At 46.1% G+C, this 12,977-nt stretch overlaps 2 protein-coding genes across 2 annotated transcripts; both read left to right on the top strand.

Annotated features, from left to right (window-relative positions):
- The first annotated feature begins 7,544 nt into the window (after window positions 1–7,544).
- Window positions 7,545–9,731, top strand: LOC119188940. The gene has a single exon (XM_037437215.1). It carries the CDS (start codon window positions 7,545–7,547, stop codon window positions 9,729–9,731), a length of 2,187 nt encoding a protein of 728 aa, XP_037293112.1.
- Window positions 9,732–9,751: 20 nt separating this feature from the next.
- Window positions 9,752–11,175, top strand: LOC119188939. Its single transcript, XM_037437214.1, has 2 exons — window positions 9,752–10,697; window positions 10,742–11,175. Exons 1-2 carry the CDS (start codon window positions 9,752–9,754, stop codon window positions 11,173–11,175), a joined length of 1,380 nt encoding a protein of 459 aa, XP_037293111.1.
- The last annotated feature ends 1,802 nt before the right edge of the window (window positions 11,176–12,977 follow it).

Below are 12,977 nucleotides of genomic sequence, written 5' to 3'. Positions count from 1 at the left end.
TTAGTTGATAAGCATTGCCGAGTATTTCACAAGCGATGCGTCACTACCGGTTCGATTCCCGGCGCGCGATACGTGACTTTTGCCGCATAGTAACAAACGAATCAGGCTTGCATCACCGTCTTTGTCCAACGAAGGTGATAAAATTAATGCAATTTATCGTCTCATTAGCGAGGCAGTGAAGTTCAGGGTTCAAATATGGTTAGTAATTAAAAATTAACGTGATTATTAAATTTTCTTGACAGGTAATTTATGTGGATGGTAGTTTAACGGCTTTTTATACCTATATAATGGAATGTCACTAATGCATCCAACACCTCGATAAAAGTAATAAGTCATTGTTAAGGAATAAATCGATTTCAAGTGATTTAAACTAGAGGGTTTACACCCTCTTTTACAAACCTCTTTTTTCATGGTTGACGTGAGGTCAGTATGATTACTGCATTTCATTTCATGTCATTCTTATAACCCTAAGAATAATTGAAGGTGTGACGATCACCCTATATAAGATGAATTGGCCCTCATAAGTGTGTCGCGTCTTGGGATCAGCCTGTATAAACTTGGTTACAGGTAGACCACCATAATTATGCCAGCTAGTGAGGGATCTATTGTCAGTTCTATCTGGGCCCACTTCACTACCATTAGATGCAACGAGGCCACTATGCAGCCGGCAAAAATCTGCTTTGAAAAACTGATCATCTCAGTTCAAGTCACCTTGAAACATCACAAATCTGATGACACTTGCGACATGATGACACGTTTTCTCATAGATACAGAAGTATGTGTGATTAACGGACACAGCAGTCGGTTGGCGGCAACACACTAAAATTACGTACAAACAACGCCCACCGGCCTGCGCGGACCAAGAGTGTGGACGCAGCGAATTAACGTTTAACGAATATTGCGTCAGGTGAAAAAAAAAAATAGAATTATTTGATTTTTGAATCTTAAATGGCTTTGAAGCCATCGTTTTGTTATCCTGGCAGTTATAACGGACAAGTCAATTCAGAATTTTTTTAAATTGATTCAATTTTTGAATCTATAATTGCCTTAAAGCCAGTTTCATCTTTTTGTTATCCTGATAAATATAAAGGCCATGGGACTTGTAGTACCTACACAGTCGACCAATGGTAATCTTACATTTCTTGATCGTCAAAATTTTGTCCGTTGAGAGTCTGACTTTCCAGTTTTATATCAGATAAACGCAACTACTCGAAGTAAACATTTATACTACCTGGTATACGGTGGTACTTATCCAGCAGAGTACAAATCACAGTAGTCGGTTTCAGTAAACCTTCCAGTAAGTAGGTCTAGTACGACTTCAAAAAAACAAATTACCTAGGACTACAAGTCGCTAGTCTCTCATCTCCTCCACCAAGCCCATGGTATCTCTTTGATTCCACACATTGTATTCCTGGGGTACAATAACAAGCAGTTTATAAACATGATACCTTATCATTGCGTGGGTGGACAGACATTATTCCACACAATGGGTATGTGTTCTCGTAGAAAATTTCAGATTTAAGATACATTTGAATTTTGAAACCACTGATAGTTTGGAAGAATTGTTGCATTGCGTCTCACGATGAGAGGCCGGCGTAGCGATAACAACTAACGAGACATTACTAAATTGCTCACTGAATATCGAGAAATTACAATACTCCATTCAAATACATTTTAGAATTTTAAGAATGAAACAAGTCAATTTTAAGAGAACTTGAACGTAATGCATTCTCTATTCTCTGAGGGGTCAAGCTACTTAGATACAAAAATCCCGTTACTCTCCGCTATATGTGAACCCGCACCACAATACTCCATTCTATGTAAAATGTAAGGTCAATATTTTGACATAGTATGCTTTGGCTATGAAGAAAAAGATGTGTAAGTTGGAACTTTGAAAATTTTAATATTTATGTAAAATTTTCGTAAATATATGAATTTAGTTATGATTACTTCTCTTACGTAAATACTTGATTTATTTTTAGTATATTGTTTTTTTTTATACCGGAAAACAAAGGTGTTTTCACACCCAGACCGATTGCCCTATAATACAGAATCTAGCCTACAAGAAACCTTAGTTAGCATCAGTCCATGTCACATACACAAAACCAAACATTTAGTTAAAAAATAAATCTTTTAAATTGACTGCCTAATAAAAGGTCACTACATCGAGATATAAAACTATCTTAAATTCCACGCAATTAATCAAAACTAATATTCTAAATTAAATTTTACGTAACAAAATTACGAAGGTACGACTAAATAATGTATATTTTACGGGATAATACTTACAAAGCAAAATTGGAGTGTATATAAAAAAACGTTTTACTTTGAACCCGCGCACTACTCAACAATAGAACTCGATATCCAATTATCCATAATCTATTTACACAAAATATTTTTTTCAACTTATAACATTTGGCATGTACCACATTATAATTTGACAAGGTGTCTTCGTCACCTGGTGCTAACAGCACAATCTGCTAATGGAAAGCTTGCGGGGCTGTTATCGTTCTATGTTAGAAGAGGCCATTTCGGAACTTTTCAACAAATTTATGATTTAAGTGGCGAAGTGTGTTGGTTTAAAGGTGTTTTAAAGGTATTCAGGTTTTAATCTCAAATGAGAGCAGTATCTAAACAGATACTACATTAAAGAAATCCATCGAGGTACGAATCTCAGAATTACTGAATAACATGTAATCATTATAAGTAAAAAAAGTGATTCGGTTACCGTAAGAAATACGACATTAAAATCATTGTTAAATTAAAAGAATAGTTTTTAAAATTTTATGTAAAAATATGGTTATGCAGTGATTATTACCTTTCCATATTATTCCAGTCAGAGGCACTCGAAATCCGCCCTAAGCCTAGGTACCCCTTCAACAAACAATGCATGTCCATGTAGTAATAATGTTATACATCTGCCGACCCTCGATTGTGACCTTGCTAATGTTTGCGCCTAGCAACAGAATTTGCTGCTGCCCCATAGCGCAGCGGGCGTTGCAGTTGTGAAACGAGAAACGTGGGTTCGATTCCTGCGTCGATACAAACGTTTCTATGACCCGGAATTATGACATAGGGAAAAAAGTAACATTAAACATATTTAAAATTTACGAAACAAGTTTCAAAAGGTTGTTGGTAACAAATATTCAACTACGATTTTTCGGAACTAAGTTTTTGTAACAATTTAATAACATTAATCTCCCCATTAGGTTACAAAGGATGATGAAACTGCCTACTAATGCTGATGATGTTGATCAATTAAATAATATCGCATAACGTATACGCCTCTAAGGGGTTAGCAAAGATTAAACACAACCATCGTTGTATTAAATATAGTATAATGTATGTATAAAGCATTGACGCATAATCTCTTTATACAAATCTAATACAAATCCCAACAAAGCAATTTATTTAAACGCCGGTAAAACAAACCAATCTCGAAATTGAATTGCTACTTAGATATACTACTAGTCTCATACTAGTCTCAGAAATATAGAGAAATAAAATATATAGCAAAAATCGCATAAGCCATTGGCAGATCTGATCTCACAACCTTCACAACAATAAATATATTTTTAACATTCAAAATACCGCTTTTTAATTCCCAAATGGTTGAATTATTACATCGTTTTTACTATTCTGATCGATCACAACCCCTCGTGCTCCGCGAGGGTCGCCGGCAGATGTCGATCTGTTTGTCACATTCTACCGTTTGTACACAACTGGTCGGCCCGTTGATTTATCGTGTGTTAGACGAATTAAAGGTGTTTTATAACAGTTGCTATTTGTCAACTGCTAAATGCTGTTAAACGGTTCTATCAGTGATTAGATTTGATTTGTATGAAAGTTTTTCCATAAAAGTAATGAATGGACAGTATTTTAATTGAATCTGGTTACTTTTGTTAATTCCCTGAAGTGTTAGAGATTATTCCACCCAACACACTTACAAAAAAGCAATTAAACAAACCAAGACAAAAAAAATTCAATTTTTTTAAAGTAAAGAAGGAAGTGACGTTGTGTCAATAAAACAGTGATCTTACTTATAGAGAATGAGTTGAATAATATTTTGTCAAAATTGCACACTTTATGTAGACAGAAGGGACCGCCGACCATGTGCGGCCACCCGTCTTCTCTTCGTAGGTCTTTCTACCTTTTTATACGTATTCACATAACAACTTCGTGGGAACATTGAGTATATTTTTAAAGTTAAAACTGATTTGATTAAAGTTTATTGAAAATTCTTTGTTTACTTACTATGCGATAAAGATCGCTTGAAACTGACTGAAGCTAATGAACTCCAATATACTTTTCAGACTTATACCTCAATTCAAAGAAAAACTAGCTTAGTCTCTGTTAATTACAGTACAGTTTTTCGAAAAGTCGCTAGGTTCCGAGAATTCGTTATTTACTTTGGGTCTTAGAAAAACACTATTTATTTTCTGATTCTAGGAAATTAGACAAAGGTTGATGAAAAATCTTTTATAAGTAAATCAATTTATGCGAAAGTGTCGTAAAATACGACGAAGTTCCATAAATCAATTCATATTTTTTAAACAACAAACTAAATGAATTTAAATAATCAGAAGTTAGAATAGGTTTGTACTTTTTAAAACGCGGCAGAATAATATGCCATTTATATCTTGAAAAAATCTTATTGTTTCAACCTTACGAGTAATCTCACATTTCCCTTTACATGCCTTCCTATTAACAATCGGCTTAGCATTCATTCCTTTCCCATACACGTCATCTTTATCTCAAAACCATATCCATCTTCACTAGCTTTTTTCAACACTGGGACATAGAATATTCAGTTTTGAGCCTTATTGACTAGATTTGTAAGTCGTTTAGGTAAGAACCACAATAATCTATATACAGGACTGTTAGCGACACGACGACTTCGCGGCCGCCGTGACACTGAGGCCCGTCGACGACGCTGCCTAAGGAGCGACGTTACGGGACGGCGGACGCAGCGGGACTGAAGCCCGCGCGCCGCACGCTCAGCGAGCGACCCGTCAACGCCGCATCCAGAGGAGCAACGTCGCGGGACGGCGGTCGCCGCGCGACTGAGGCGCGCACTGCACGCGCTCGACGAGGGACCCGGCGCCGGCGCATCATGGAACGACGCCCCGCCCACCAGAACCCTACGGCCAATCAGAGCGACGGACGCGCCAACGAGGGAAAAACGGCGGGCCAATGACCGAAAAGTGCGTAGGAGGCACACCCGTGCGTTATAGTGCCTCCTAAACTAGTATGTAAGTCGGGATATTGTATGCGTAGTTTGTAGTTCGAGGCAGAATAAGAAAATTGGTACGAGATAAGCAGATTCGAAAATAAACCAGTGAACAAATCCGTGGAAGTTTTAATACAGTCCCCAAAATTTCCTGGTCCTTCGAGTGCCGGATTTGTTTGTGGTTGACTCGCGTTCGCGAATAGTAGGAAGGCAAACCGAACGTGCCTAGCGTACGCGTGTTACCGTCGCGAATCTTTGTGCACAGCGATATTGTGCGCAGCGCGAATCTCGTGCCCGGGGCACTGAGCGAAAGTGCAGTGATTGTGCATAACGTGACTGGAGTGAGTGAGCTCTGTGAAGTGTAGTGTGAGCCTAGTTTGTCTTTATCGCACGCTCTGCGATACGGTTACGTCCAACACCGCTGTCTACCGAACGCGATGGTGGTGACGAGAAGCCAGGGCGACGCAGCCGACGTAGAGGAACAGAGGCGATCCCGTGAACGGCAAGAGTCTGACCGCCGTCGGGAGGAAAGACAAATAAGTCTAGAGAGACTAAGGCGCATATCACAAGAGCCGCCTGCCTCACCTCAGACCGAGCAAGCCACGTCAGTGGGAATAATGTGTACGCCTTCGACGTCTACGGCGCGCATTATGTCGGAAACGGTGACAAAGGTGACGGCAAAGGATCAGCCACGTGTAAGATCGCCCGCACAGTCCGTTCGATCTACCGCCAGCGTAACAACAAGGTTGCGTTTGGCCGAACTGGAGGCTGCAGAAAAGATGGCAGCTATCAAGAGAAAAGAGCTCGAATTGGAGGCCGAGCTTGTAAAGAAGAAACTCGCTTTGGACGTGTCCGCCATTCAAGACGACGCAGAAAGCGTGCAAGGCGAACAACCCGAAGTAGATGTCAATGAATGGCTAAGGAAGAATCCACTTAGCTCTCGAGGAGAGACCGGTGAGTCAAGGGAGGAGCCGAGAACGCTGCGCTTCGACCTACCACGAGCGAGATCACCGACGCCTCCGAGAGCCCCGAGCGACATGGAGAAATTGGCAGTCGCACTCGAAAGAATGGCGAGACCTCGGGTGAGACAAGTAGATTTACCAACATTTTCCGGCGCAGTGAACGAGTGGCTTCCTGTTAAAGCCGCCATGCAAGACACTACGAAATTGTACAACGTGTCTGCCGCTGAGAACATTCAGCGACTAAGAAGCGCGCTGAAAGGAGAGGCGCGTGATGTCGTGGCCGCACTTTTGCATACGGCCACAGACCCGAGCACTATTATGAAGACATTGGAACAGTGCTTCGGACGGCCAGAAGTGATTATTGATCGTGCCTTGGACGAGTTAAGAAAAAGACGATCCAAGCCCGGCTCAACGGCGACGGAACTCAACAACTTCGCGATCAAGATTCAAAATGTTATATGTGTGTTGCGGAGTATGGATCGCCGTGAGTACCTCTATAATCCACTTTTGACTCGTGAAGTGTTAGAAAAGTTGAGCCCGCACATACGATCACGATGGTGTGATTACGCCTATGAAAATGAAGGAACGGCTGACCCAGAGATCGTCGTATTGTCTCGCTTCCTTATGCGAGAAGCGGACAGAGCGTTGAAATATACGTACGCTCCGTCTGCGGGAACGAGCAGCGCGGCGAAAAGAGAACTCAGACCGGCCATCGCGATCAAGAGAAAGGCGAGCAACGTATACACACTTGAACAAGAAGAAAACAAGAGTGTCCGGCATGCAGCGAGGCGCATGTTAACGCAGTGCCCTAAGTACAAAGCACTTAGCGTCGAACAGCGATGGAACCTGATCAAAGAAAAGCTGTGTTTTAAGTGTGCGAACAGTACTCATCGACGCATAACATGCAAAGCCAAGCTGTGCGGTGTGGAACAGTGTCGTCGTCCGCATCACTCATCGCTGCATCAAGCGGAAAAGAAACCGGAAAACACAGAGGTACGTGACAAGGAACAAGTATTGTCAGTGACGCCGAAAACGAACGTCGGCGCACGCACCGTGCTTCTGAAGATGTGCCCGGTCGTAGTCGCCGGTCCACGGGGGGAGGTGAGAACGCACGCTCTCCTCGACGAAGGTGCCACGGTGACATTGATGGATGAAGATCTCGCCGAGAAGATAGGTGCAGACGGCCCTACACAAGCACTGCACCTAAGCGGCGTTAACATGGCTCAAAAGGAAAAGCCAGCAAGTTGGTGACGGTGCGAATTAGAGGTGTGACAGAAGACGAGCCACACTCAATACGAGCAAGAACAATAAAGCACCTGAAACTGCACCAACAGACCATTCCGGCAGTGCTTATGAAGTTGAAGCATTTAAGGGACCTGCCGGAAGAATTGTGCTATGAACGAGCGCGCCCAGGCATCTTATTGGGCGCGGATCATTGGGAGCACATTGTGTCGCGAGAACTGCGAGTTGGCGGCCGCAACGAACCGGCTGCATCAAGAACGCTACTCGGCTGGGTGGTACACGGTACGTTACCACGTAGCGTCATAACAAAGAAAGAAAACGTGCTTCATATATACGAGCGGGAGCACGACGGACTGCATAACCTCGTGGAAGATCACTTCAAAATAGAAGCGCTCGGCGTCACACCAGAACCGAGAGTGAGTGACGCAGATCGACGAGCCATCGCCACATTGAAGACGTCTATAAGGAAGATAGACTGCGGGTACGAAGTCGGCTTGCCGTGGCGACAAGACAACACCGCCATGCCGCCGAGCTACAACGCGGCACTTCGACGCCTGCGACAAATCGAGCACAAGATGGACGCCTCGCCTGAATTTGCCCGCGAATATACTGCACAGGTGAATAACCTTATAGAAAAAGGATACGCAGTGAGGTGCGACGGGTCAGAATCATCGAGTCCCGTCTGTTGGTACCTCCCTCACTTCGCGGTGCAGAACCCGAACAAGCCTGGCAAGCAGAGGTTGGTGTTCGACGCAGCGGCGACAAGTCACGGGGTGAGTCTGAACGACCACTTACTGGAAGGCCCTGACATGTTGATGTCTCTGCCCGGAATAATGTTTCGGTTCGGGGAGAGCGCTGTAGCAGTCACAGCGGACATACAAGAAATGTTCCTGCGAATCAAGATCCGTGCCGAAGATCAGTCAGCGCAGCAATTTCTGTGGCGCGGTAACGACCGAACCAACCCGCCGCAGCGATTTAAGATGACCAGCATGATCTTCGGTGCAGCGAGTTCACCATTCATGGCGCACTTCGTAAGGAATCACAACGCCAACGTGCATGCGCAGCTGTATCCCAGAGCAGCGGAGGCCATCACCAAATATCACTATATGGACGACTTGGTGGCCAGCTACGATACACCCGGAGAAGCGCACGAAGCCATAGAGGAAACGAAGACGGTGCACGCGGCGGCGGGATTCACTCTGCGCGGTTGGAACTCGAACGACGAGAGTGTGCTTCGCGACGTGCCCCAGAGTTGCGCTCGAATCAGCCCACGCAACTGGGGAGAACATCAACACAGCAAGATATTGGGACTGCGGTGGGACCCGGAGCGAGACGAGCTGGGATTCAACACAGCAATGAGCCGAGTCCCGAAAGAAGTAAAACGCAAGTGCGCACGCCCACCAAGAGAAGCCCTCAGTACAGTCATGTCGATCTACGATCCACTGGGACTTCTCAGCGTGTACACCATTCGCGCCAAGATCATCCTTCAGAACTTATGGCGCTTAAAGATGTCGTGGGACGAACGGGTGCCAGAGGAAGACGGCAAGCTGTTCGCGACGTGGTTGTCGCAACTGTCGGCGATCGGCCAGTTGCGCATTCCCCGACATTATGGACCGACGAGCCACGAGCGACGCATCGAGCTCCACGTTATGTGCGACGCCAGCGAGCAGGCCTACGCAGCGGTGGCGTATTGGCGGATGGTCGGCCAAGAGAACGTTACACTCTCTTTGGTGGCCGCCAAGGCGAAGGTGGCACCGCGACGGACGCAAACGATACCCCGCCTCGAGCTGCAAGCGGCGGTAATCGGGGCGCGCCTCGCTGACGCAGTGAAGAAGGAGCATCGCATCGTGGCGGAGAGAACTATATATTGGACTGACTCCACAACAGTCATCCACTGGATCCGGAACGACGAGCGACGGTACACACCCTTCGTCGCGCATCGTCTGCGGGAGATCGCCGAGCTCACCGACAAAAGTGAGTGGCGATGGCTACCCACGACGCACAACGTCGCCGATGAAGCCACTCGACTTCGGAGCGACGCCGTGAGTGAAGACAGCCGGTGGTTCCGGGGACCTGATTTCCTCCTCGAGCCCGAACAATCATGGCCCACGAGAGACGGAAGTCAGGACGACGAAGCAGAGGTCCTGCACGTCACAGAGAGCCCGGAAAGGAACGCTGGCTGCCCGACCCGACCCGCTTCTCCAAGTATGAAACATTGGTGCGAGCCACGGCGAGAGTCTTGGCGTTCGCGGACATCGCGCGACGCAAGACACCACACCTGGAAGTGGGACACCTGAAGCGGGCGGAGATGTTATTAATGCAACAGGCGCAAAGGGAGAGCTTCGGGGAAGAGCTGCAACGATTGAAGTCTTCCCAGCCGGTACAAAGGACGAGTCGGCTATTCAAGCTGGACCCGGTGTTAGAAGATGGCGTGCTGCGAGTCCGGGGACGCATCGGAGCAGCCACAGTCCCGGATGACGCCAAACGACCGGTCATCTTGGACGGCCGACACCCCGTCACGAAGCTCATCGTGCTGCAAGAACACTGTGCCGCAGGTCACGCAAATAGGGAGCGCGTGACCAACGACCTGCGGCAAAAATATTGGATAATACACCTGAGGCCCACCGTGCGCACCGTGGAACGAGACTGCGCACTGTGTAAGGTGCGACGCACGAAGCCGCAGCCACCGGCCACGGGAGATCTACCCCGTGCCCGCGGACCCGTATCATCGGCCCTTCTCCAACTGCGGAGTGGACTACTTCGGGCCGATGATAGTGAAGATCGGACGCCGGCGAGAGAAGCGTTGGGGCGCGCTGTTCACCTGTCTAACGACACGCGCCATACATCTGGAGCTCGCCGCATCCCTGTCAACGGATTCGGCCATCATGGCGTTGCGCAGGATGGCAGCAAGAAGAGGATGGCCGAAAATAATGTATTCCGACAACGCCACAAACTTCAGGGAGCGGATGAAGAGCTACGAGCGGCCTACAAGGAGTGGCAACCCGAGCTACGCAACGTCGGGCTGCTGCATCGGATGGAGTGGCGCTTCATCCCTCCGGGCGCACCCAACCAGGGAGGTGCGTGGGAACGGTTGGTGCGATCAGTCAAAACCGCACTAACCGTCACCCTAAAGGAAAAGGCGCCGTCCGAAGAAACCCTACGGACGTTGTTGGCTGAAGCCGAACATTCAGTCAACTCAAGACCACTGACCCACGTGAGCGTCGACCCGAGGGACCCGGAGGCGCTCACGCCCAATCACTTTTGTTGGGCTCATCATCGGGCCTTCCCACAATCGGACCCTGTGAAGACGTCGATCGACGGGCATGGCGAGCGGCGCAAGCGTTGGCGGACAACTTCTGGCGCCGGTGGATAGCGGAGTACCTACCGACCCTGGTACCCCGCGGCGAGTCAACAAGAAGAGTTCGTCCGCTGCGCGTGAACGACGTGGTCGCCATCGCCGACCAACAGCTGCCGAGGAACGTGTGGCCGCTGGGGATCGTCCAGCGCACGTTCGAGGGACCCGACGGAGCCATACGAGTCGCTGAAATCAAGACAAAGAGCGGCGTATTTCGACGCCCGGTGACGAAGATCGTCGTGCTGCACCCGGAGGAGGAGGCTGCGCGAGCTACGCCGGGGAGGATGTTAGCGACACGACGACTTCGCGGCCGCCGTGACACTGAGGCCCGTCGACGACGCTGCCTAAGGAGCGACGTTACGGGACGGCGGACGCAGCGGGACTGAAGCCCGCGCGCCGCACGCTCAGCGAGCGACCCGTCAACGCCGCATCCAGAGGAGCAACGTCGCGGGACGGCGGTCGCCGCGCGACTGAGGCGCGCACTGCACGCGCTCGACGAGGGACCCGGCGCCGGCGCATCATGGAACGACGCCCCGCCCACCAGAACCCTACGGCCAATCAGAGCGACGGACGCGCCAACGAGGGAAAAACGGCGGGCCAATGACCGAAAAGTGCGTAGGAGGCACACCCGTGCGTTATAGTGCCTCCTAAACTAGTATGTAAGTCGGGATATTGTATGCGTAGTTTGTAGTTCGAGGCAGAATAAGAAAATTGGTACGAGATAAGCAGATTCGAAAATAAACCAGTGAACAAATCCGTGGAAGTTTTAATACAGTCCCCAACAAGGACAATACTTAGGACAGTAAGTTACAAAGATTACCCCAATCTTTACTTCGTGTTATGAGCCTTAGTAACGACTACTGCTATAGTACAAATATGTAATCATCCTCATGATGTTACTCAGCTGATGAAATATTCAATCAAATTGCTATTAGCCCATTCAAATTAAATTCTTCTATAACATCATTTACTCCAGAGTCCTGATCCTTATTGCTACACGATATTTCGACACTTAATAACTTTGTTTATGAATTTTGAAGTTATCATACAGTTATTCCACGCTAATTTGAAGAAGTCAACGTAACAAAGCCATGTTACGAGTTAAAACTGTCAAAGGATAAGGCCCAAAAAGTTCCCTCAAAAATCCCAATTCTAGAAAACTCCATCTCTCACTGGCAGATTGGCGAAATAAAAAGCGTCCGTCGGTCACGCACGAGTCGTCGCAAACGGGCCGCTGTTACCAGGCGACCCGCCATTGTGTGCACAACAATGGACAAGGGGTGCACCCATTATAGTTTTATTATTTAGATTAAACCGGTGGCGAAACAATTAGTTAAATCAAATTGTTTTATAGGCTTGAAAACTGTGCTTGTAAATTTTATGGCGTAGTTTACGGTGACAAAAGAGCTAGCCGCTAGGTGGCCTGATGTTGATCTTCACTGTCAATAAACACACAATAGGAACTGTTTTATGGCTATTGTTAAATTAGTTGACTTCAAAGTTATCATAAGTAAAATTTATAAGGTGTTTCTCCTGTGTTCTTTTTTTTTTGTGGAACGCTACATCATTTATCCCCGAATGGGTAGGTGAACGTGCACCCACTTTTCGTCAAGTGACCTCCAACATGTAATGTGATAGAGGGCGAGCACATCGCTATATCGAGCACAAATTCCATGCTCCGGGTTGATATTCAGCAAAAAACGCTACATAACTTCCAACCCAGGATTCACACCAGAGACCTCAGAGAGGTGTAATCCGGCTTACGAATACAATATACAGTAAGACTAATAATAGGCAGTCAAATGTTCAATGATACTGAAATTTTAACATTGTATCATTATCTATTTTAATTTATATTGTATCATACACCAGGAAAACATAACAACTGAAAATGTATTAATAACAGTACAATTACCAGCCTTACCTTGATGCTAATTTGAAGTAAATATAAACGATTATATTATTATGATACATACATTTACGTAAAATATGTACGGTTTTACAAAATCAATTATGTATATTATAATTAAACTTTGTCATTTAAATTTTAAATTGAATATATTTTTTTTAACATCTCGGATAGACCATGGTTCCAAAGAGGTTTGTTACTTTTTGAAGTGTATACATAACATATAATATAATTAACATTTTAAAAATAAATCATCTAATATTACAATATGGTAACATA

This window comes from Manduca sexta, chromosome 10, assembly GCF_014839805.1.
Source record: "Manduca sexta isolate Smith_Timp_Sample1 chromosome 10, JHU_Msex_v1.0, whole genome shotgun sequence".
Classification (NCBI taxonomy): domain Eukaryota; kingdom Metazoa; phylum Arthropoda; class Insecta; order Lepidoptera; family Sphingidae; genus Manduca; species Manduca sexta.
The sequence above is the reverse complement of the archived record's forward strand: the minus strand, read 5'-3'. Positions and strand labels throughout refer to the sequence as shown.